Source organism: Ptychodera flava (assembly GCF_041260155.1).
Source record: "Ptychodera flava strain L36383 chromosome 23 unlocalized genomic scaffold, AS_Pfla_20210202 Scaffold_23__1_contigs__length_28996876_pilon, whole genome shotgun sequence".
Classification (NCBI taxonomy): Eukaryota; Metazoa; Hemichordata; class Enteropneusta; family Ptychoderidae; genus Ptychodera; species Ptychodera flava.
The window spans coordinates 19,828,377-19,855,885 of record NW_027248277.1 but is presented as its reverse complement, the minus strand read 5'-3'; the positions used below and the strand labels follow the sequence as shown (position 1 = coordinate 19,855,885).

The 27,509-nt window shown below is 36.9% G+C and overlaps 1 protein-coding gene across 2 annotated transcripts; it reads right to left on the bottom strand.

Annotated features, from left to right (window-relative positions):
• Window positions 1-157: 157 nt before the first annotated feature.
• On the bottom strand, window positions 158-26,807 carry LOC139123574 (AN1-type zinc finger protein 6-like). Of its 2 annotated transcripts, none has more exons than XM_070689740.1 (4): window positions 26,662-26,807; window positions 10,386-10,577; window positions 6,756-7,040; window positions 158-4,276 (listed from the first exon to the last, which is right to left on the bottom strand). In XM_070689740.1, exons 2-4 carry the CDS (start codon window positions 10,543-10,545, stop codon window positions 4,128-4,130), a joined length of 594 nt encoding a protein of 197 aa, XP_070545841.1. In that variant the 5' UTR covers window positions 10,546-10,577; window positions 26,662-26,807; the 3' UTR covers window positions 158-4,127. The 2 variants fall into 2 exon arrangements, with proteins under 2 accessions (XP_070545841.1, XP_070545842.1); XM_070689741.1 differs by lacking the exon at window positions 26,662-26,807 and adding an exon at window positions 26,003-26,024.
• Between the last annotated feature and the right edge of the window lie 702 nt (window positions 26,808-27,509).

Below are 27,509 nucleotides of genomic sequence, written 5' to 3'. Positions count from 1 at the left end.
AATGAGCCTTAATTTTATTCGTGATTATGCAACTATGAGCTGCTTCCTTGAGGAAAGTTTGTGTATCAAATCTGAAATCATTGAACAGATATCTCAAACACTACACTCAGCACAAGAATCCTAGAGGTAGAAAAACAAACTCACAGTATTCAAGGAGTTCATTACAAAAGGATCAGGGTCCAGTGGTTTATTTCATGTTTCACTGATAAAATAAATGAAGAGGCAAAAAGGTCAAATGACTACTTTCAAGGAAAAGAAATGTGCACCTCATGAAGAGAAATTGACAATTTTCTTGTGAACTTTACTTAACAACAGTAAAATTTAACATTTAATCTTTGAGACGAACTTTTTTCAAATTTTTGCATGAACTGTTGTAAGTCTACCACACAATCTGTAGACATTTCAGGATTTTTTAATTTTTTTTAACCACAGGAAGTTTTATATTTAGCTTTGTATACACTTTGGATTTTGCTTGACCCTGTCACCCCTGTCGTTCTGTAAAGTGGTCCGACCACATTATTGGACATAACTGGGCTGAACCACAGCTGTCCGGTGTGAAGGGGTCAAGTCTCACTTTCCAGAAAATTGTCATGATTCAGAAAAGTGCACTCTATAAAATAAGGCATGCATATCAACGTTTGACCTGTTGCAAATGAATCTGTACTGATCACAGATATTCCATCCCCTCCCAGCCCTATCTGCATAATTGGTTAACCCAAATGACAACAATGATTGGAGATATACCACAGTTTGGTGGGGGAGAGAAGGACTAAATTGAGGGAAACTGGAATCCAAGTTGGCTATGTGGAGAGTATGCTGGGCTGGAAAATGTCACTGATCGAGATGCCTTCTCGAATCCCATGGATGCTAGGTTGGTTACCCCCTGGAAAATTTACCAACAGGAGACCAAACTGTTCCTAGCCACCTTATTGATGGGTTGAAAATGTTTGCAGCGCAGATGTCCAGGGGGTTACTATCCTAATACTGTTCTTTCATACTGTAGCACTGTATCGATTTTTTTTCAAGTACAAAAACCACAGTGATAGGTAGTTTTTTAGATCAGTTTATAAAATCACAGTTTATACACTGGAAAAAATCGTGGTGACATACAATTTGAATAATAACACAGCATTTTATCATTTTGATTTTTTGCAAGGATTCTAACCTTACACAATGATCAAAGCTTGTCATGCTATCACCCCTGCAAATGTCAATTCACCTGTCTACACACACTTGCAGGAAACAACAGGGTTAAACCATTTCTTGTGGCACAGAGGTTTAACAACCTGAGAAATGGAGACCAAAGTTTTAAAATTTCTATTTTCTATTTTAGAAAATACTAGCATGGCAGACTTTTGACAGCTATTAGTATTGAATGCTATCAATGTATGCATGCAGATGAAAAGGCTGGTACTACATATAAACATGCAAGATTGCATTATGTGGAGACTCCAATTCTAGTCTGGTCTCCAATATTAGTAATTTGTTGGCCTGGAGAACTGTCAAGTAAGAGAACTGTCAAGTAAGGAGGGGGCATACTCTCCACACACAAACAGAAATTGTTTTTCTCAGTAAAAACAGCTACAATCTACATTGTATCGCTACAAGGCCTCTATCTGAAGACTGGTGCACACATACAGCAATGCTATATCTCATATACTGGTATATACATTCCATTTTTCAGTCCGTATTCCTATCAATCAAATACAACCGCGGCAAAGCAAGTGCATAGATAACTGATTGTAATACAAACAGAAACTACGATAGGAAAAAGTACTGGAAAACTTTAAAGTATAGAAGCGGCATCTTTATTTTACTGATAAAGAGCTAATAAACCACGGGGTGCTTGGTTTAGATATGAGAAGTCTCCTTGCCAAACGTAAATATAAGAAATCAACTGGCATGGACTTCCTGAAGACAGTACCATTTAACGCCACACTGCTGAGATTTCTTACTGACAGCGACAAAGTATAGATAAACAAGGCGAAGTTAGACTACATATTAATTACTATTAGTGTTTGTATTACAATCAGTTACCTATGCACTTGCTTTGCCGCGGTTGTAGTTCCAATGCTTGTTCAATAAAGTGATGTACAATTTATTCTCTCTTTCAAGAGTGTGTTGATTTCCAAAGTATTTGCCTTGCATATTCCAAACAGGTATGCAATACGCTGTCCTGTGGCTGGTTGACAGATGAATTTCAGTCCGAGAATTCAGTTGTCAACAATGAGTTTGGAAAATACACACAAGTACATACAGGCTGTTTTGGCTGACGATGTGCAATTTGAATTTAGTTCTGTGAGTTGAACAAGAAATTGTAAAATAATGGAATACACATCAATGATTGCATCACATGGAACTCTGACCTTTTCACCCCCAATTCCTTGTAAACAGGTCCAAAATCACCATTGATAACAATGAGTTTGGGCTAAACCATTGTTGGTGAGAGGGTTACTGACTTGTCCAATGTTCAGTGACAAAGTGCCCACCAATCTTCAGATTTTGCTATGCCTGATATTTTAACAACTACTACACCCTTTATACAGAAAGTTTATTTCTACAACAGTTACTAATATCAACACAGACCAAATTTCTTCGTTTCACTTTCTCAGTATTGTTTTTAATGCTATTTGAGACTGGTTTTAAATAAAATGTACAAATCTCTGCTTACTGGCTAGATGACAATATAATCACTGCTTCTTTCGCTTTCACTGTATTATGTATTGTCTTCTTCCTGTTTTGGCATTCCTCCCTGTTTTATTAATCTTCAAGTCATAATTTCAAAATTTTCACGATTTTGTAAAGAGCTGAGTGAGATTAGGGCGAGAGAGGGACAAAGAAAAAAACGATTAAACATTGTCCGGAGAGAACTTGAAGCCTGCAACATTTGTATTCCATTGGGATGTAGCATTCCAGATGATCCAGGCCGGGGAAATCCCTTGACATCAGCGTTCCGTATGCTGGGTGGATTTCTCTTTCCAGTCCGGATCTGCTAGGAGTATTATACACAGATGAATATTCCAGAATTGTAGTCTACGAAAAGTACACACATTTTTCTGACTACAATTTTCTGTTCCAGAATCTCCGTTTACTGGACATACCCAATGCTTTTTTCTGTTTTTAGCTTTTTTATGGTTTATTGATACATTATTAGGAAAAAATATTTTTACAAATAGATATTATTTTACAATTTATTTTTACTTTTTTGCACTAAAGCTCAAGTGAGGCTGAAGAAAGAGAGAAAAGTTACCGTAATAATATATGAATAAACATCTAACTGCATCCTAGGAGTCTAATAAATGAAACTGTCCAAAAAAAAATGATTTAATTTTTTTCAATTTTCATACTTGGCTGTACTAGAAATATCACACAATTTGGGGTTTGAAAAATTCACACTTGCCACGGGGAGCAATATTTGAGGCAAAACTGATGCCAATAATATTGGGATTTGAAAATTCATGCTTACCACAGGGAGCAATATTACAAGAACTGGTGCAAATGTCGTCAGACAAATTATTTTTAAATTCTTTATATAACTGGGCAGTCTTTCTGTAGACTCTGTTACCTTTTATCAATGACCTAAGGGCACCATGAGTGGCCTCCATGTTTGTCAAAAACAACAGGGTTTTGGGGGCAAATTTTCACAATCACTTAGGGGGTATAATCAAGGCTCCCTGGCTTTCCGAAAAATGCAGCACTATGAATTTTTCAAGCCCAATGAAATCATAAGAGTAAACTTCAAAGTCAGTCATGTTGGATGGATTTGCTGATGGAGCAAAACCAAACAAACGTCACATTGACTATCATACCTATTTTGTAAACATAAAATATAGCAAATAGGCTATTGCACCCAACACCTTGTTTTCACCGCATAAAATAAAAAGTCACAAGAGCTTAATTCTAATAAATACTATATAATTAGATTACTTTTCTAACATCCAAAAAATAACAGGCATTTCCCTGAATTTGAGTATCTTCCACAGGCAACACTTATCCAACATGACCAACGCTGAACGTCAATGAGTTACACACATGCACACACAATATCCTTGTTTTTCCAAATCTACTAGTATTCGTGCTGTACATAATGAATCATGGGGTTTTTTCTTTGTCTCCTTTTTGTTATCTTAAATTTTCTGGATTTTCTCGCCGACAATGACGGGGTTGTTTTTCCTAATTTGTTCCTGCCCCTCGGCGCGGTAATCAAATGTACAATTGTGTTTGTCTGAATAGCGATGGATGCTGCAGAAGAGTCCTCCGCATCGACATTCAAATCCTGCAACAAAACATAAACAAATCAATAAATAACAGACAAATAAACAAACAAGTATATAAATAAACAAACTGATCAATTCACGAAACAAGTGAGGAAAGCAACCATCTGAATTTCAAGTCACAAGTAATTGTGTTTCCCTGTGTCCAATAGCATTACAGCCATGAATAAAACTAATGACTTTTCAAATACAATGCATTACAGAGACTAACATTAACAGCTGATCACTTTTCCTTTAAAATACAGCTATATCATGACTGGATTTCAGCACAGGTGTAAGCACCCAGTCAATATGAAGGATGTAACAGACCTGGTCAATAAGGTTTCAAGAACATACTTCCTTGTTAGTCAATGACCATGATCAGCCATGTGATCAATTACATACACTACATGGCCTGTCAACATGTGTTCATGTGGCAGGTTAATATTTTATACAGCCCACTTCATGGCCAGTCTGCAATGACTAGCCCATAATTTTCATGATACACCTAATAGTAAGTCAATATGCTTATCATGGCTACTGACTTTGTGTTAATGACCACAACAATGGGTGTGAGTGGTCAAAATGTATTCTACTGGACATCTCAAAGCCAACCTTCCACAGCTGGACAATATACGTTTCATAAGACACCATGGCTGATGAAAACCTGTACAAGTTCTATAACATGGAACGTATTACCACACCCTTTTAAAATGTGTTCCTTACATAAATCATTGATGTTAACATTAAGCTTGACTGCACAAAACAGTCACTTTTGAACAAACTGTACGTGTCTGTACGGGCAAGTTTTTTTGGCGCATGAGTACTATTGACTGACAATTGTTTTATACATTTAACCACACAAATATGATGTGCTTTGACACACATGACCACATAACCAAACTGGGTCTACAGAATGTGTATTATATAAAATATTCAAAGATATCTGAGCAGCTACTTGCTTTTCACAGCTGGATCATCTTCAATAACATTATTAATTCAGAGCGCAACTTTTCGCATTTATTTATGATTTGATTTTATATTCTGCTATTTTATTCACATGATTTAAATTCTTTTGAAATCTTTAATTAGTCTAAGTATAAATGTACCAACTATGGTACCTGTCTTGGGGTATTCGTAAGCACTGACAGGAATTATGTGCAAGTTTGGACAGGTTAGATTCCGTAACAGACAGGTGTTCAGACTAATCTTATTCAGCTGCATTTAACAACACACAAAATGGTGTATATACACTGTGGAATCCTGACAGTGACAATGTATTGTCATCCAGCTGAAATATTTTTACTGGGCCTGCATTTGCCTATTAGACTCCGAGTAAAACAATTGATGTAATGATTTTTAAGATGTCTCTGTGGACTTTTATACATACATAGAGGCATATAAGTACATCCACTAATTCATAAAATTATAGTTCCTGGTGCTATACAGACAGATGGCCTACATCTTCAACAAAACAAAACGCTATATGTCTTTGAACAAAATCAGTTATAATTTGTACATTCAATGGATTCCCTGCATGGCTCTTCAGTTTTCACGAAGTCTTTCAACGTTCACCCCTTGTCTCTGTGTATAGAGGTCCACTTTTTGCGATGGTAAACAAGAAAATTGGACCAAACCATGGTGATGAGAGGGTTGGTCAAGTCCAAATCACCCATCGTCAAAGGTGAAAGGGTTGGGTTTGACAAAAGAATAGTTAGCATGTTGATATCTCTGGCTGTAGGCGTCACAATACATGTGATACTTCATAATGCTTGGTTTACAAGATATAATTAAATTGTTATTATGAAAGCAAATCTTATCGTAGCAATTGTGTTAAATTACTTGACCTCTGACAATCCAGTTGTTGAAACTGCAAGAAAAAATCGGGTGATTTACAACGTGGAATAAAACAGGAAAGCTACACCAATCAGACTCAGAAGTCAGTTTATTTTTCTTAAAGATCTGACCTGGTTTCAACCCTTGGCCGTACAATATGATAGTTGAAACCAAGATATCGAATGACAAGACTTGTGGTTATAAATTATACAAAAGATACTGCTGTACACAAACTTGGCAGGAAAACACTTCAAATGAACCACAGCCCCTAACCACTGTGAAGGCATCAATGTTGCATTGTTAACGCACAGACTGTTAGTACACTGTTAACCCTTTGAGCGCCAAAGTCAATTTTTGTCACCTTTAGAAAATATGCTCCAGTCAATTTTTTTTCAGATTTTTGTCAAAATTTTGATAAAAAACTGTAGTCAATGAAATGTGATATCCATTTGGTCCAAAATTATCAAAAATTACAGAAAAAAGTGGTAAAAATGTTTCACCAAAATTTTGCTGGCAACAATACAGCACTCAAAGGTTAATCTTTGAACTATTTTATCAAGATAAGTTGCCGTATTTTCTGATCAGGTAATCAACCTTTCTTTTTAAGTGGCATAACTCTAACATCAGACTGTACTTCTAATTTATTTGCAAATTTGAAAGACTCACCTGTAAGGCCCACTTTCTTACGACAAGTGTAACACCGGTTCCTCTTTTTCGTTTTCTTGTCGCTATCATCTTTTTCGTCACTACTAGTAGAGGCTGTTGAAGTTGTTGGGGAGCCCTGCGTGGCTTGCTGACTGGCTGTAGCACCGATGGGTTGTGTTTCCTCGCTCTCCGAGTGACTAGAAGATGTAATGGTAGTTGTAGTGGTTGCTGTAATGGCTGATGCTGAGGGTTCTGACGATGGAGTACTTAGGTTGGTGGTACTTGTCGATGTTGTTGATAAAGATGCTGTTGAGAGAAAAGATAGGATTAGTGGGTCATTATGTACTCAATGCACGGCATCATCAGAAATCATCAACCCTGTCACCCCTGTATCCCTGTGGAGAGGTCCACCTTTGCCATAGAAAACAATGGAATCAGGCCATACCAGGGAGTAGAAAGGTTGAAAGCTTAGATTGTCATTTGAGGGCCTGTGAGATGCAAGTCCCTTGCAACGTTTACACACTGTACTGTTGATTGATAGCACAATTTAGATGATCACAGATGTTGATAAATGATTTCAATAGGCCTTTTCTCATAGAGAAAGACTATTACTTTAACCTTTTTCTGCCAGACAGTATCCCTTCCCTGTTCCAAATACAATATTTAGCCAAAACTGCATATACATGTATAATATGCCAGCTACAGCTAGTCTGTAAAAACCATGTTTACAGTATGTGTGTTTTCATGGGTTTTAGACTGTCCTTTTTTGTGTTGAGATGAAACCATATGGGACATGTGCTTCAAAAGTTTTAATCAAGTTGACCTGATGTTGAAATATTAAGTTGGCAAGACAAGGACTAAGTTAAAAGGCCTGACTAAGGTGACTACAGTAATGGTGTACAGTAATACAAACAGTGGACACGCATCTTGACCCAATCCCCTATGGTAACATGTGATGGATTCTCTGACATTTTATCGGAGGTAGCCAGGGTGACTTCCATTTTGATAAAGTCCAATGCAAAGAGTGTGTCATACAAACTCTGAGTAGACGCTGCTAAATGGCTTTACTTGTTTATCAACATGCATAATGGGCACATGTGCAAGAAGGTGACGACCCGATACTCTTTCCAATGTAGGAGAGAATTGATATCAAATGGATTATCAGGATAACAGTCTGTCACCACGGCATGTAAAATTTCTACATGGTCATCTCAGTTGCAGCTGGTCTGGTTTTTAATTGCCTATGCTGAGTGGTCTTGAAGTGGAGTGCCTAGGTTAGTGGTAATTGTCAAACCACTGATAAGGCTGATTGTCTGAACTGCACACACTGATCAATCATTCAGTTTACTATCCAATCAAAGTGTTGTAACTAATATGCAGAGCCTATCAACTTATCTACTGCTATCAATATTAACTTAATATGCTGTACATACAGTGAGAAAAACTGAGCTGAATTTTGATGTGCAGCCATTACAATTGATATGTTATACTGTCCATGTCTGACACTTAAATCTTGTATGTCATTTTGGACCTTGCCTGTGTTTGGTGGACTTTATACTCAAATACTGTCCTACTAGAACTTATCCAAAAAATACCATGCCTTGGCTTCACATAGAGCCAATAGACAGTTTAAACTTGATATCTGAATATTTGACTTACCTTACAATCTCAAGAAGTGTGGCTTGTGACTTAACATCAAAATTTAAACTATGCAAGAATTTCTTTCCTTAGTTTAATTATAATTATACAGAAACAGTTTGCTGTCTATTTAATTACAATGTAATCTCTGCATGAATAAAGTTCAATTTTATGAGTGTACAAGACCAAAGTCTGAAGCAAATTAACGTTTTCTCTACATGATGAAAATAATTCTGAACACTTTGAGTCAATATGGGAATTTCTTGGCGCTTCTTACCCTTGGCCATAGTACATATAATATGCCAATTTTTCGAGCTTCAAAGCCACTTTTGTTTTGTTTGGTTTGGTTGTTTTTTTTGACGGGTTGGGGGTAAGTATGGCATCCATTTAGCTTAGGCTAGCACACTGAATGACGTCAAGAATGCGATATCAAGTCCTTCCATTGGCAAGGACTGGTTCTGCTCAGACATAAAGAGTTTTTGTTGATAAATGTGCAATAATTATAAAGCAGACTAGATGTAGTGTCTACACATGTAAAGGCATTTCCCTGTACAATGCTTAAAGATTATCATAGATGTATTGCCCTGTACAATGCTTCAAGCTTACCATAGATGTATTTCCTTGTATGATGCTTCAAGCGTACTGTGAATGTATACCCATAGAGCATCATAAAGAAACTTTTACTGAACATCAATTTCTATTGATCTTGTCTTGATATGATATGAAGCAGAATTAACTCTTTTACTTGACAAGTTCAATATTGTTCAGGGTCTTTCGAATGTCAATGACATCTCTGAAATATGAAAAATTCAAGTTCAGGACAACTAATTATAATCGTTTAATTTTTCGATTTAAAATGCCGCTGATCTAAAAAAGGATTTTCCACAAGGGTATTTTTAGGGTTTGGCCAACCTTCTATTTTTGAGCAACCTATTCATATGTTAATAACTGTACAAAAGAATACATTTTCACAACAAAAGTATATGCAAATTATGCATTGTTATGTAAATTGTCGCCTCTCTGTTTTCCAAGCTGAGGAGAAGACTGAAACTTTCGCCCAAATTTGCAATTGTTAAATTGTCTTTTCAGATAAATTAATACCTCCTGACTGCAATGAAAACCTAAAAACACTAAAAAAAGCTTTGTACAGTACTTTCAACAAAAGTCAAAAAAAAACCCACTAGGGAGAGGAAATAGAACACATCACAAATAACATTTCAATGTGTCCAAGCAGCCTTCACACCAAGAACAATAATCAGCCACATGCAGTGATAACACGCCTGCTGTCCTGTACACAACTGACCTTCCAACAGGCACTAATGAGGACAACTGCGACCTTTGGGCCCAAGTTCGAGACAGTCACCCTCAATAATAAAATACTCCTTTTCTGAAGCTAGGGAAATAACAGTCTGTGGATTTCATGTTGTATGATCCCTAGACCCCCGATTCCAGTATATAGTTCTACCCCCATCCTATTTAAAACAATTGGGTCACACCAAACTCTGGGGGTGAAAGGGTTAATTTTCCGTTTTGATTGTTTTTCTGCAGAGTAGGCTGAACCTATCCTTCTACTGGACAATACAAGGCCCTGAAATTGAAGGACAGCTTCTAGGCTTTGTGTCCCTCTTTGTGACACTATCAAAGCAATGTACATTTGCAGAGTGTGTGATACAGCTGAAAGTAACAAACATAAAGGAGGTACAGGCATTAGCTGTCTATAATTTCATCCATACACTATTCGTCCACATTCTACGTTCAGACTTCAATAGCTTCACTTCAGCAGCAGTTATTATATGGAAATTTCACTTGGGGGGATTACTTCCAAATGACCTCTGACCTCATTTTAGCTTTCTACTTCCGGATAACCTCTGACCCCATGATTTACACTACTTCCTCATGTAATCATAGCCATGTAAACAGGCTATGTTTCAGCACAAGAAAAGATATTAACAATAAATCCGACTAAATTATTATTTTGCCAATATTACTGATAACTAGATTTCACTGACTTACTTTGACTAGGACTAACTCTGCCAGAAGATTGGTTTGAGTTTTGCTTCCGTTTGACAGAGTCTTTGTAACATTTTGAACACATTCCTTCCGTGGCAGGACATCCATAGAATCCACAGCCATTCCTACATAGCATGGGTTGATTTGATTGTTCTTGTTCCATTTGAATATCTAGTTGATTACTTTAATAAAACTCTGCAATGAAAAAAAAGAAGAGGAATTTAATTCAATGTGCTTGACATGGCACAATACAATGGCTGTGTAGTTAGGGACATGTACATGTAAATGGATAGTAGAATAGTCTTACATAAAAAACTGAGTTTAAAAAAAAATTGAAAAAAACCAGGAATTTAATTCAATGTACTTGACATGGCACAATGGCTGTGTAATCCAGTACAGTAAATGGATAATGTCTGTATGAAGTGCATTTGATGCATGTTTACATATTGACATACATATGCTCATTGGTACAGAGGGATATAGGCCTAATGCATACACTTTACTATCTACACGTATCAGCTAATTGATATGCCACTGTATAGAGCGTGCTCTCTTTGGCTTCAAATTTGGTGGCATTTGTCATTGATTTGCTCTATAAAGCAAGTACAGTGATGTTGTTCTTGTTCCTGAACAGACTGAAATATCAACTATTAGTGTTGAAAACATAATGGATTCTGTACAATCATAAAGAGAGGGACCCCTGGCAGTCTTCTGTGGTACAACATTAATTGCCAACAAATGAATTATAGTCTAAATCAAGACCAAAGGCCCAGTGGTTTACAACAACATGGATATTAAACACATACAATCTGTATTGAAATGTTGAACATATGTCATGGTGGCCTGATTAGACATGATTTTGAGAATAATCAAAGAAAGTGCAAACAGACATACATTCACAATGTATTTTCACAGCATTGTAGTAGTGTACTGAGTTATATTGTTTTGCAAAGGATCGTCCCTCTGCGGTGCGATTGCCTGCTTCTGCTGTTGTGTAGACCTCCAAGTCAAAATAGTACAACAAAAACCACTCGTTTGGTTAGTCAGGCGCATAATTTATACCGGAATGTTCTGTGTGATTGTGTATGGCTGGCCCACAGCCAGAAACCTGGCTGACATTGTGCCAAGGATGACCTCAGTATGTGGTGTAACCTGACATTCAACCAAACATGCAAACAATAGTTCAAGGGAGTTGAAATTTGAAAATTAAATTTACAGTTGGCTTGTACATGTACATATGTGTGACTGTGTGTGTCTGTATGTGAGAGGTGCCAGAAATATGGCTGACATTGTACCAAAGATGACCTTTGTATGAGATGTGACCTGACATTTAATGACATGTATGCACTACTGATGGTCTCCACACAATAGTTCAAAGGACTTGAACTTTGAAAAAAGTGCCAAAAATTATGTGTTGTTGGGAGTATGCATGTACATGTGTGTTAAGTGTATGTACAATGTGTGTGTGTGTGTGTGAATTTGCTGATAATCATGTATAGTACAGTGCAATGAGGAAAGCTGTAGCATGGCTACAAAGAGCAATTTTGTGCAAGTTATAAATTTTGAACCATCAATCAACTACTTGTCTCACCCTGTCATTTCTCAATTTTTTTGTTTCTAGCATGAACAAAATCATTAATTTTTATACAGGCGGTTTCACAATAAATAATGCTGAAAAGCTGCCGCCGAAACTGATCATATTTCATGAACGCAATGGCATGAAAATTTCCGGGTAGCCCTGAACATAAAGTAATGGGACCCATTGGGTTTGAATTGAAATGATTTGCTTTCCTGTGTCCTTGGCTTACTTATTGAATGTGATCACCTTTGTCCGTTCTATTTTTCTGACCTTGCCGATACAACAATACCAGTGGTGCCTGTGGGAAGAGACTATATACAAGCCATTATCCACTGGCCACGTCATAATCAATACTGGCAAGTCATGTCGCTCAGGACGTGTGAAATAATTCAAATGAGATCTGAATAACTTGATGAAATGAAATTCACAGATGAATCAACACTTTCTCTGACAGCTGTCACTGATGAATCTCACACACATTCAAACAGCAACCGAACAGTGAGACTTGTGTGAAGGAACAACTCACGGGGGCCAATTAAATACCACTCATTTCAAAGACAAGCCAATTTTCTCGATCATTTCTGAGGAATAAAGTCACCTCCTCACAACTTTTAAAATAATTTTTATGAACCCCTCCCTTCTGAATATAACTACAGCAGTTGAATGATAACTCATGTATAACAAATATCTTCCCTTTCATTATTTAAAATTTGAAAGTCAAATTGTTGTTCTTTTACATTAACTCATCAATCATAAATGTCACATTTCTAAAATTTAATTATTCATTTGTAAATTTATATAACGCTCCTAGATGAACGGTGCCTCTGTGCTTTCAACATACACTTATCATCTCCAGAAATAAAATCACAATATATTATGAATTTATATGTAACACTCATAGTCGTAACTGAATGGCACCTCAATGCTCACTCATTATTTCTAGAAATAAAAATAGTGTCAATGACACTGTGCTCCCATTTTACAGAAATACTAAGTACCAGTACACACATGACAGTGCATTCCTACAAGTTGATTACTAAGAAAATTCCATTGCAAGTCCAAATTAATCTTATACCCCAGCAATATGAAATGCTCCATGTCATAATGACTTTTACATATCTGACAGAAAACAACCCTAGGATCAAGACTACCATGTTTAAAGCAATCCAACAAATACTTTGGGAGAAAATGACTTTTTTGACAAAAAATGGGAAAAATTGCCCCAACAATACAAATATGAAAATCTCACCACAATTTGAACGAATCTGACAAAGGCAAACCCTGGGATAATACATACAAGTTTTCAAAGCAATGGGATGAGCGCTTTCAGAAAATAAGATTTTTTGACCAAAAATGGGAAAATCGCCCCAAAAATACAACTTTCAACATTTCACCACAATTTGAAGAAATGTAACTAAAATCACTATAAAGAACCTAGGTGCTGCGGTTTAGAAGTTTTTAAAGTGGATGGACATACATACGTACATACATACATACATACATACATACATACATACATACATACATACATACATACATGCATGCATGCATACATACATACATACATACATACATACATACATACATACATACATACATACATACCTACAGACAGACAGACATGCATACATACATACATTTATTTTTACAGCTTTTAACCTCCAACAGCCGCCCAACCTATCAATATCAGCTTGTTCATCTTGATACCCAGTACTACTGCTTATAATAATATAAACAAGAGTTAATTACATTCTAATTAAAGTAAACATGCCTTGCTTATCAATATATGTCAAAAAGAACCAAGAATATCTGTCAGGTTATAAGAATTTCAGCTTGTTAACTTTATCAGTATTTTCATCCTCTTAACCAAGCACATTTTAACTCTCAAATTAACATTGCAAGTATTCTGTTGAATAAGTTGAGACTGTATGTACTCAGAGAAAGCACACTGAAGAGACAAATGTTTTCAACTTAAGAAGTTCAAGGTCATCAAAAGTATTATAAGGAATCATGTAACTCTTTCATTGCACTGTTTACACAGATTGCATAATTGCTATAGATAGAACATGAGGAATATTATAGCCCAGCTTTACCATAAAAACCCTATCACTTTGACCACTCTTTTAATTGACCACTCTATTTTTTACCTCAAAATGTAATTTTATTTAATCCTTATCAAGTTGATTACAACTGGAAATAGGAACTGTCTCTATCTCTCTTTATTTGGCCGATATTGGCCGATCTATCATGACAAACTATTATGAGCAATTTCTTTTAGATAACATACAGAGAACAATACATGACGGTACAGAATATGTCAAAGTCGGGATTCAGGAAAGTTGCCTTTACATGTTTTAATCATCCAAAATGGTAAACATTTCACTATGAACTGTCAAAAATGTTGAACTTTCTAATAATTCTACACTAAAATTATTTTGGCTTTGTTGATTTCCTAATTAATTCAATTATTTAAAATTATATTAACTATTTTTTTCTGGGTGAATTGATAGGGTTTATACAGTACAAGAGTTACATACAATGTAAGTCAAATTCAGTTGAATATCAATTACCGTCTAACATTGCATCATTCCTATAAATAACACCTCAGCCTGGAACAGCACAATCATAATCTGCTCATTCACACAGGCAGTACTTGACTTTAAATGAATGACCTACATTTAACCTGTGTACAAAATTTGAAAGCATGGCAAAAAGTACCACAAATTTGCAAATTTCGCCTTTAGTTCACCGAGTCATCTTCAGGTCACTCCTAGGAACCTGCACACCCAATTAGAAAGTAATGGCATACACAGTTTCAAAGAAGATTTTTTTGACCAAAAATGGCAAAAATTGCCCAAAAATACAAATATGCAAATTTTGCCATAATTTCGATGAATCTTATTTTGGGTCATCACAAGAAAGCTGCAAACCAAATTTTAAAGCGAACAGACCATTGGTTTCAGAGGAAACAATTTTTTACTGAAATGGCAAAAAAATAGAGAAAAAATTCATTAAAAATAGAAAGCAGCCAATATTGACACCAAATCTATATGTTTGAACAGGTGGGGCCCAAGGTACCTGGAAACCAAATATGACAATGATCAGAAGAGTAGTTCCTGAGTTATTGATTTTTGACCATTTTCGCCCTTTTTTCTACCTCATTTGCATATCCATAAAACTAACAAGTTCATTTTTACAACGGCACATCTAGACCACATATGGCATCAGTACACCAAAAATCAGCTTTATACGTGCAGCAGTTTCGGAGTTTTTGCGTTGGACGGACAGACATCCATACATACATACATACATACATACATACATACATACAGACAGACATCTCACATACAGACTTTTTTCAACCATATAACCTCCCAATTGCCATATATGTATGGCAAATGGGAGCTAAAAATCACAATTTTCCCCGCCGTTGAAGGCCCTTGTTCATGTCGTAAGACTTCCTGTCTATTTGCAGAACGTGAAACACTTGATCAAGTACATGTACATCAATCTGGATGTGTTTGGCCTTGCCCAAAGGATATGACAAACACAAGAACTGACACTTGCCAATGTGCTGACTGTCAATAACACATCAAATCTGGTCCAATATTCAGTCATATCCAAGTACATTTAAATTTCTACACAAAGGATAACAGTGACTAAAAAAAATAATTTTTTTTACCACATAGAAAGGGTACACACCTATCAGAACTAGTTTCCCTCTTCTGTTCAATACATCAACACCATTCATCAAACCAAGGACATCTCGGTAATAGACACTTGATTGTGCACATAGTGAAAATAACATCCAATCAAAATGCCAAAATAATTTTTTTTTGAAAACTGAAGCTTTTTTGTAGGTGAAAACAAAAATTTTACAATACTTCCACATAGGTTTAAACAAACACAGTATTATATAAGAAAGCCGAGTTATTTATCATCATTTAATATACATTTATAACTTGTGATGTACCGGGGATATTGATTTTAACTACTAGGTGATTCTCACAGTTATTAGTATATTTCTTTAACCACTTTTCTCTCAGTTGAAAAAAACAAAATTGTAAGAATGCATAAAATACTGTTCATGTATGTAAATTAGGATATTCTACCATGTCAGCTGTCAACAGTTGCTCATACCATCAGCTAGGGGAGATTCAGTCAGCACTATTTCTTCACAACAGTACTATCTTTGGTTGGTCTGGGTCCAAATGTTATAATGGGGTGGGGGTGGGGGTGTTACATGGTACAATGTACTCAGCATTGTAACCATTCCATCCTAGATTTCCAATGTAGGAGTCCAACTATTTGACTGAAAACATCAAGGTCAACAGTGTTCTCCACGGCGCCTTTTAAGTGGGCGGTGCGCCCACTTTAATTTCACGGCCGCCCAGATAAAATCTACGCCGCCCAGTTTAATTTTCGGCCGCCCATGCTTTTGAAACCCACCGTCAGCCTTTGTTCTGGGGTGGCGGGTTTGGTTCACGGCAATGTTTTTATGCCGTGCTTCGTTTGTTTCTGTATTGAATTTCAATAAGGTGTTAATTTAAATCAATAAGGCACATTTTGCTGTTGTTGTATGTGTGAATTTGTCATTTTAATACCTCGTCAAGATATGTCACGACGACCATAGCGGAAGAAAGACCGCGAGAGAAGCTCGACCGACTTGTCAACCCATTCACACAATCACCGTCCCGCCACCCGGACGGTGACACAATAAACTGTGCGGTCGCATCAAGATCTAAGTGTTGTCTCGATTGATTCTGCCGAATTTCCCCCAAGAAAGTACACATTCTTTTAACACCATCATCGGGGTTCTCCCAGCCCAAACAGCGTCGCGGCGCGCGACGCTATTGTTCACACCCTTGACTCCACCGACCCATCCAAAGAAATTGTAAAGGACAGAAAAATTGATATAAAACCATAGTCAAAAGACAGCAAAAGTCGATTTCTGCTCTTAATTGACGAAAATTTGAAATCAAACTGATTACACATTTCCTAGATTCAGAAGTGGCAATTTGGTGAAATTTCTGTTTGACTCACATCTTGAAATAAAAAGTAAACGTGGAACGAAGACATGTATGCTGCCGATCAACAGCGTAGCATAGCTTACGGAACTGTCTGTCACTGCACCGGCATGCGTTGGCTGCACGTAAAAGCAACTCAACTTTCCAAGATCGAACGGTCAGTATCTTGTGAAAACAGCAACATAGCAATGAAAATTGTTATAGTCAGCGGTAAAAACTCTTAACAGATGGAGCGTTACTTGCTTTAGACAAATGAAAATGCATGTGAAGAGAATAAAATCCCAGATCGCGTGCATGAATGAAAATATACCGTAAACAATGGCGGATATGACATCAGAGTGGGACTCTTCTATTTTGGTACCGGGGGTGCGCATTGTCAGAGAACCCTGATAAACGTACTGAAAAACGTAGTATTTTCCTAGCGATGCTGTCACGGGAACTTCGATATCTCATTGTTTTACATCTTTTAATAGTTTCTTTGATCTGAGCAGTTTTACCAACTTTAACGGTATATTTTACTCTCCTAACCTTTCTTTATTTGAGTTAAACAAGGGTAGGAGCTTATGCAACTTAGTGAGGATGTACTGAATTTTGAAAAAATCAGTGGAGGGGCTCTGCTCCATGAGTACCCTGTTTTGTCAATTTTTGCTGAACACAAACTATATGTAAATATTATGCAAATGATTATGTTAATATTATGCAAATGATTATGCAAATTAGCCACCCACTTAATATTTTTATTTGTGGAGAACACTGGTCAAACCAATTCTGCTGCAAGGTCACATAAAGCTCCCTCACTTTTATTGCACTCTTTCTGGTATCTAACAACTAAATATTTTTCTACAGTATAACTGTTTCAAGCAATAAATACCATATGGTAAAATAAATGATCATAGCAAAGCATGTTGGACCTTATGAAATTATTTTGATTTTTTTCTTAGAATTGTGTTGTTATGCAATAATCATTTCTTTTTGGGGAACTAAAATTATAATAATGATCCACAAGTTAACTGAGTGAGAACAGAATTATGTGTATTTCGGATTAGACGATACAAGCATGTTGAGGGAAATATTGCCCCCACATCGCACCAAAAAAAGGCAAATATTAGTATTAGAGATGCCACATACATAGCTCGGTTCCCTGAATATGCTTCCAACAGTTCCTATTGTGGCCTTCCAACATGAAGAGATGGGCACTGTTTCTGATTGTTGATAAGAACGCTCAGATATGATTGGTTCTAAAGCATAGCTGGATGAAGTCCGAGACTATCGTGATGAAAACTCATTTTGACAAATGAAAATGAAGCAGATCAAATGATGTATGCTAATGAAGAGCAATATCTTGAAATGAACATTAATTTTGAAAAAATGAAATAATACTGATCAAATGATGCATACATGTACTCTGCTGGTTCAAAGTACACATAATTTTTTTATTTTGCACATCTGTACAATTACTACATGTAGCACAATCATTTATTTTGGTGAGCAGTATATTTGACCAAGGGGCGAAAAAAGGTATGGGGGAAAGAATCGGTTTTCAATATGCTCTGCTGTTTGTCTTATTATTACAAATCTTTTATCCATTAGTTTTATCAGGTGTCTGGTCCAAAGGAATAAATTTATGCAACAAAATTATGTAAATTTCATACTGATTATGCCATTCAAAGATTTTACCCTAGCATCGTGACCTTTATGATTTCTTAATCTATTTTCAAGAATATTTCTCTTTATGACATGACTAACATGTATAGCTTTACATGTCAGATAGACGAGTTGTATCTATTTAGACGAAAGAGAACTTTTGTGTCTAAATCGTACAACAATCATTCTTGGGCTGCAGGATTCAGATTTCTAACAATACAGGTGTAGTATTACAATTTGATTATTACTGGGTGAAACCATGTATACCTTGTAACTAAGAACAGCATTTCAGAGTCTGGGTACGGGTTAGTTGTTCATGATTCCATATTGTATCCCTTCATCAAGCTGTGGGGCACATTTCATCGGGCGGGGGGTGGGGGTGGGGCGGAGGTGCCTAAATATGCTTTTCCACCAGGTGTTGCAAACAGTGACACATACATGTAGCTTGGTTATGATTGTTCTAATTCATGAGCGTTTACAATCTTAGGCAGCTTTTCTGATGAAAATACATTTTTTATGAAGAAATATGTGCAACATCATAACACGATGACCAATCCTAGTATGGTTCCTTATAAAGGTTTGAAGTTCCTGCATCAATTACAGGGTACAACACTACTGATAACAGGTAATTCATATGAGATTTTCACTCTCATGATGGGATACAGTTGATAGCAACCCAACAGGAACAGTTGAATTATCAAGTCTGAAAAACTACGTTAGGCCAGGAAGGATAATTTGTTCTTCAGAATCACTGCTTACAACTTAAGCCAGTTTGAATTTTTTAAAATTGCGGCAAATATGTACTTCCTAATACTTAACCTGTTCACCATCCATTCCCTGTAAACAGGTCCACAATTAGCATTTGTAACAATGGGTTTGGGTCAAACCATGGTGGTGAAAGGGATTCACCCTAATCCTGCCAGACAGTATCACTTCCCCTTGTGCAAGGTCAGTGAAAAGCGGTACCCAGTGGTATCCAGCCTTACATGTATCTATACACAATGACATTTTCACCTACTTGGTACATGTATGTTACAGAGGGTTTGCTTGGTACAAATCAAATTTACAGTATATTGGTATTCATGGGTCTTAAAATATTCTTTTTTTTAAATGCAACACATGGGACCTGTTATGCCTAAATGGTTTTCATTACTTGATGTGATGGCGACATGAACCAGGAAGGACAGCTGTTCACCCTGATTCACTGTAAATTGGTCCACAATCACCACAATTTTAATAGCGGGTTTGGGCTAAACCATGGTGGTGAAAGGGGTGATGTAACAGAAATGGTAAATTCAGTAACAAATCATCCTAATTTAAATTGTGTATTATATTTAACTACAACGCATCCTTCCACAAACTGTACCTTACAAATGAGAAACTGGGGTGAACGGCCCACAGGAATTTGCATGACGTGTATTGACATGCAACAGCCATACATCTACATGTGCTTTGCATGCAGCCAGCTGTAGCTAGCACCATTGTACTCCCACAGCAGCTGAATAGCCACAGTGGCGGCAGTGGTAATACTGCAGTTGCACGGTACCTTCACTTGGGAACATTACTTGTCTCATTTAAATGCAATTTGGTCACAAATTCCTCTCTCCCTCTATCTCTTATTGTCACACTGTTGCGGTGCAGACTATACAACTTATAAAGCCTGTGTACCTCTATGACCAGTGATTTCACAACCAATGCAAACATAAAGTAATCTTGAAATGAAACATATTTTTGAATTACTATTGTTTACTGTAGTAATAACTTAATAACTTATTATAAGTTATAATAAGTTAGTAGACTAGTTATAGCTTAGATGTACATGATGTACTGTACAATGAATTACTACTGTTCACTGTAGTAATAACTTAATAACTTATTATAAGTTATAATAAGTTAGTAGACTAGTTATAGCTTAGATGTACATGATGTACAGTACAATGCTGTAGGGTGGTTTCTTCAGTCAGGCCTATTGACTCATTCGTAAACATCACTGCACACACTCTATTGGCGAGGCTTATAAAACTTTGTACACAGGATACTTTAGGGAAAAGAATCAGAAAATGTTATATTTGTAAAACAAAAATACTAAAAATTTTATCCATCTCATGTACACAAATTACATGGCACAAAGACTATGCCTGTGGAGACAGCCCTGGGGTTCTAGAAAGTGACAATGCCTGCTTTCTCATAGGTCAATATCATTGCTGTCCTTTTTTGCAAACATATGGTCAAGTGTATGGTTTCAGTAGGATAAGTGTCGCTCGCCCAATAACTGGTATCGCTCTAATTTTCTAAAAATATCTACCATATTTAGAGTTGGATACTCAGAAAGATAGCAAAAATTCCTAATTATGATAATCCACGCCAGTACATGCATGTTCCTTTTTACAATTATGAAGGGTAATTTGGAAAAGCTGATTATTACCAGCAAAAGATGCTTTGCCATGTTACTAAGGTTACCCTTTTGATCTGGAGAAAACTATACCTTTTTGGGATAAGCAAATCTTCACCCATGCTCATGTAGCTTTCATATGACCAAACTAGTCACCATTTTGCTTTTACTACTAGGCTAGTACAACTACAAGCCCATTTAGATTCTCACAGCCCCTGGTTTACTACACAGTTTCAAAGTTCCAGTTCACAGTATGTCATTCCGCTGATAAGCCCTCAATGGTCCGGTTGGGACAGTCAACTGCCAAATGTTTACAAAAAGCGGGCACGAACCAGCTTGCTGAGCCAGGCTACACCAATAAAATCTGAGTAGGAGAGGGCTACTTTGTGAGGCCAATGAGGGGGTGTGAGAGTCTCGGATGGACGAGTGCATTATTCAGGTGAAAACTTGAGTGTTGGCTTGTGGCAAACTGAAACAGAGCTACATTATGCAATGTAACAACAAGATCTTTTTTCACCTACACCGGTAGGCAGTGGGCAAGTGAATCTGAAAATTTTGAAAACAATTTCCACTATGAATCAAAGATCATGAATCACTGGAAAAACGATCAGTTAATTAAAAGTGTTTTATGAAAGTGAAGAAACCACTCCCGACAGGAAGTTACTCTACTAATAACCAATTGAAGACCCTACTGACATACTTGAAAATGTTGTTTACAACAGGAAAACAACAAAGAATGGGGAAATCAGTAAGACTTCCTGTATGCAGAGTGGCGTACAAGACATGCAAATTGTATAACCTTCGTTTGACCCACAGTGACCACAGCGAAACTAGACACTGAACTCCCAGTGTTTTCTTTACCCCCAGTCACCACTTTCACTAGTTTCAGTGTTATCGTAGGTTTTCATGCAAAACACAATCAAGGCCTGACAGCAAACATCGAGAAAAAGTTCAACAGTGGTACTACTGCTTTTATTTACCACTCTGACCTGGTTCAACTTCACTGCCTAAGATGAATAATTGGCCCTGTGTAACAATATTCATAATCATATACGGGCTCAACCTTACTGGAAAACATGGTTGGAACTGGACTGTGATACATACCTGATAATTCAAGGGTAGCACGCAAAAAGGTAAAATATTTACAATTGCTAATATTAAAGACCTCCAGACGTAAGATTGTTTTGCCTCACCATTCCATTATAATGTGGTTACTTACATGTAGCATTATGATTAAAGCTTTTCACACTTTATTCTTTTGCAAATTTATTAATTGTTTGTTTCCTAGCATACACGCATAATGGAGTTGGCTGTCTCTACATGTTTATGTACAAGAAGAATGCTTGTAAATGTTCAAAAAGTTGAAAGTTGAACCACATATATACAAAGTAGTCAGCAGGAAATTGGGCAAGGTTGGTTTTCATGGGGGATTCCTCTTCAATGTAAAATGTGTGATAGCAAAACTATCTTCAAATCAGCCCTCTGGCTTTCTTCTATAAAATGTATTTAACATTTTCATACTTTACCTTGAATACAAATCTGGCGAGTATATTGAAAATGATCTGATTGTATCATCAATTGGTGTGGACGACAGCAGGTATATCAATTGACAGTGTTTGATATCCCTCGAACATAGTCCACTGAATCATGGGAAATAAATTCATTTTCTTTGCAGTCCTGTTTTCATTTTTGAAAGTATGCCAATGATGCCACGAACAACACTTCCATAAGATCTTAGCGAGGCTAGACTGAACAATACAGGGCTTTGGAGGAGTTGGACTTTGTCTTAGGGGATACGCATGTATCCATTATGAAAAGCACCTTCTGACTCAGACAGGTCATGGAGTTATACAAATAGCTGGATGTGGTCAAGTATTGATCAGGTACACCTGAAGTGAAAACTGAGCAAAAATCTAAACACAATCCATAAAAGAAAATTGAGTTCCTACATAAACAAACACCAAGAAGCCGTACAAATGCATGTTTAGTAACGCTCTTTTTAGCTTTATGTGGTCTAGTGTTCTACAGGTGTACCTACAGAACATGCCAAGGAAAAATCTAAACAGTCACTAAAAAAGAAACAGGGTTCCTACAAAAATACACACTAAGAAGCCCTACAAATGCACATTATGTAGCACTCTTTTAGTAGATACTGGATTTTTCTGCATTTGCAAAAAGAGTTATGACTTAACAAGCTGGGCCAAAGTTCCCCTTTCATCTATTTTTATCAGTTTTACAGTCTTTGCTGCCTACCCAAGCTCTTTCTAAATCCTAGACTATAGCTGGAGAGTCAACCACTTGACATAAATAAAATGAACAGTAGAGAAACAGAATGCACATAAACATTTATAGTACATCAAAAACAATTGCCCATTGCATATTTATTCAACCAGAAAAAATAGTATAAACTTTTTTCAGATTGACATAATTTCCATAAGTCACATAAAATGTTTTCCTTAAAAGCATTCAGATTTGGAAAATATGTCTCGGTATATTTACAAACTTCTGTGCATTATAATTGATCATTCACACCTATATTACTATTCTATGCAATCAGCAAAACAGCCAGGGAAATTATTTCCATATTTGCACCAATTTGCATATGAATAAACACTTGCATAAAATATTATTTCCTTGAAGAGCATTCAGACACTGAAAGCTGCCTGTTGTATGTTGGAAGATACTGATCTCGATTTGGCACCTGTTGTACAAATTCACTGACATGGTCTTGACAAGAAATGATCAGAAATGGACCAATAGCTGACAACCCTGTTAAACTGCTGTGGGTCAGCCAAAATGTGATACTCACGACTGTTATCTCACAACAGTAAAAATAAACCAAGAAAACATACCCTTTAACCTTGAAACAAGAGAAAGGAAAAAAATTCCTGAGAAAAAATTTCCAAGTCACCGTTCCTATATTCTGAATTGAGAGAATAGTGTAAGTGATTGTGTTTTTAATTAGTGAACCTTTTGTTGACAATTATATTTTTTTGTTACATGATACAGCTGGTTTGAAAATATGCCCAGCCAACTTGGACTTTGTGGTCACTTTATATGATTGGTCCAAGAAGAAATTGCTTTAGCAAACGTCAGGTATGACTTATGCAACAAAAGCCCACTACTTGCCAGCCTATCTAAATTTACATCCAGCCTATATTCATAAAGAGCCCACACCCATTTGAGCAAAACAAAAAACAGTCTGACAAAACAAAATTAATCCTCTTTCTACCAGGCTCCATAGGCAAACCACAGAAATAAATACAACTTGGAAAAAAGAGGATTAAATTGTTCTAATAAAGTTAGAATGTGCTTTGCGGACAGATATCTAGTCTCTCTCCTTTTTAACACCTTTATTTTTGTTGTATACTATTTGTGTAGACTGATTTTGAACCCTGTGAAATAAATGTGTTCAACATCTTGTTTTTTGTAAAAAAAAATAAATTTCATTGTTTTCCTACAAACTAAGAACAGTGTTAGTTTAATTTTGAACTCAAATATTGTTACGTTTAGGAATTTGTTTCTCTGGTACCAAAATTTGGACAGTGACACCCCCATCCCACCCCCTCCCCCATTTTTCTTTTGGAAGGGAATAGTTTAGAGTTACCTCAACTAAAGTTTAGGAAACGGTTTAATCCTTCAGTTAAATACTGACTGTAAATCTAAAAGTTGGCATATAAAGGTGGATGCCCCGCTGGGTCATCAACTGATGATCAGATTCTTGTACTCTGAAATACCTAACACTTCAGTCTTGCATATCAGTGTTGCAGTTCATTTGCATGTATAGTTGTGGCTTTGCGATGCATACAAATTGTGTCTCTGTAATTTTACTTTTGTGTACCAATTCTCCTCTGTGACTTCAAAAAATACCAGACATATCAAGAATACAGCCCATGGAGCGTGGACCTTCAACCAAGATATTACGGTCGACTGATAAAGTACATATATCATGCCACTATACACCCATATGCCGGGTAAACAGTCTAAGCAAGTGTTAACAGTAGACACAGCAACCCATGATAACCAATTGTATCGCTTTGAAAAACAGACTTTGAATGTTTGCCATTCATTCAAAAAAATGGCCTATCAGCAAATGCAGATATGGGCATTAATTTTTGATCACATGGTGTGTTATAGAGACCGAGTTATCGAGTAATTTCTCCCATCCACTGAGACGCATACAGTACTGCACACTGCTGTTTGAAATGAACATTACATCATCCATGCTTATAGCTTCCTTTCTGAAACCATATCTAAAATGGCAATGCCTAATCATGACAAAGGGCCAGGCGGTAGATGTGTATGTATGCTACTCAACCCTTATCAGTTTCAATACCCAGCTTACAGAGACAGAGGAAAAATGTACCAAGCTTACAGAGACAGAGATAAAATGTACTAAGTTGAAAAGTAGTACTAAAGCAATCTGAATTCTGTCTGGGATAAGACAAACAAAATTTCAAGTCAGTAAATCAATTCATCAGTATAGCAATTTCACTGACATAACATCCACTGCATACTATCATTCTAATATGTTCCGATAAATGTCTCGGGAAAGAGGGTTGGATGTACCGCAAAGTGCCTTTCAATGAATGAAGTTTTGGGTTTACATCCTGAAAGCCGGTACAACACTTCCTCGTTATTTCCAAATATTTTTACATATAAACATGTCCGGTGGGTATGACTTACAGTCATAATTCTTTCATTTTTATCAACTTATACCTGTTTCGCTGTAAATTCACGAGTGCGCTAATGTTTGCTAACATTTCGATACTCTAAAGATGAAAATTTTAGGAGCGTGTGGCTATGAGTACCATATGATCCTGAAACCCAATAAATATGAAAAAAATTGACGCTGAAAAATCGACATATATCATTCACTTCATATATGATTCTCTCAAACTGGAAACTTAAAAGAGACAATAAATCGTTGTGATATTTCTCCAGTCGACTTCAGTGAGAAAAACAAACAAATATGTACCGTGCCCGGTGAATTTGACCAAACCTATCCGCAGCACAGGGGTGCTATTTATAGTTTCTGACGATGTCGGTGAACCTCTTTGTTAGGGAACGCGTCTGTCCCTGATACCTAGCGTCGCGTTAACTTCACTGTCGTCGTTGACTTGGCAAGCTAGCCGTAGAAAAGCCACAAATTATGAGTCCGCACACTGTAAAACGTCGAAGACAACAGTGATATTTGTCAAATTGTTTTTGCCAAGTTACTGTTGTTGCTGCTATAATTAATTGCTGCGCTCTAGCCTCTGAGTGAGTAAGCAAATATGGGAGAGTCGAGTCGTACGTGGCCGATATGTATCGAAATTCCCATTGTATTTGTTCAGATGCCGGGCCAAGACATGGAATAAACGGATTCCGAGCAGGGCCTCTGTTTGAATATTGGGGGATCGGTTAGAGATATTCAAAACAACGCGAACAGAGAAGTCTCCAAACTAAACTGGTTCTCAGTGTTGTGAAACGGAGATTATAATAGGTTTAAACATGGCGACCATTTAACCTACGAATGCCCTCTCACTCAAAGTCACATTTTGAACGATTTCGCGGCCCAATCGCCCAAATTTTGATGACAGATGCACAAGGGATAATATGACTACGATAAAATGTAAAAAATAGCGCTGTACTTACCAAAAAATTGGTAATTTCGGCGGACTTCTCGCCGTCGGATGCGAAGCTATTCTCCCTGGCTAGAGATTCTGTTTTTAGAATTTCTATTTGTACCGGTCATGTGACTAGGATGAGCAATCGCGATTGGAGGAGAAAGACAATGATAAATCAGACCGAAGGAAATCATTATGACGTCACGAGGTGACTCCCCTTCCACCGACAATACCATTCACACTATAGGGTGTTTTACAAAGAATGGCGTGAAATGGAGAAAACACCAAAAAGCAAACAATAAAATTTTTGAATGAATTTCTTCCTAAAATTGCAATACATACCCCAAAAGGCCAAACGTCTAAGCAGAGTTAGTCATATTTTAGAATAACAACGGAATACTGTAGATAGATTCAAAGGGTCCCTCCAGATAGCTACCTTCCCATCACTATTTATAGTAAGATAATCGGACGGGTTATAGCTATGGTGACCCTGAACTTAGTCGGCGGCTATCGTTTGTGACAACAAAATCGAGAACCTACGCGGTGTGGCGATGATTCGTCCTGTGCGTGATTCACCGTAACAGCGCCCTTCTTCGCTTGCGTTCGTCATTTTCCGGTGAAAGTGGATCTTCAGACGTAATCACGTTCTTTAGGTCGTCACCAAGCGGATGTAAAAAGTACAAATACGGGAGAGGTTGATTTACCAAATGAATGGTCGGCGGGCGGGCCAGGTACAGTCAGCAGGTAAATGGACAGCTTTGCATAAATTGCAAACTTTATCGGTGAGGCAAACGCACTCTTACCCAGTCAGTCCGGAACTTAGGACATCCAACGAAAGAAAAATCGACGTGGCCTTTGAAATGACACTTATGTATT

Coding starts and splice junctions, on each gene's coding strand:
- LOC139123574 (XM_070689740.1), bottom strand. CDS start 10,545: ATGGAACAAGAACAATCAAATCAACCCATGCTATGTAGGAATGGCTGT. Junction 7,041..10,385: donor CAGAGTTAGTCCTAGTCAAA/GTAAGTCAGTGA, acceptor TTCTCTCAACAG/CATCTTTATCAACAACATCG. Junction 4,277..6,755: donor TAAGAAAGTGGGCCTTACAG/GTGAGTCTTTCA, acceptor GTTTTGTTGCAG/GATTTGAATGTCGATGCGGA.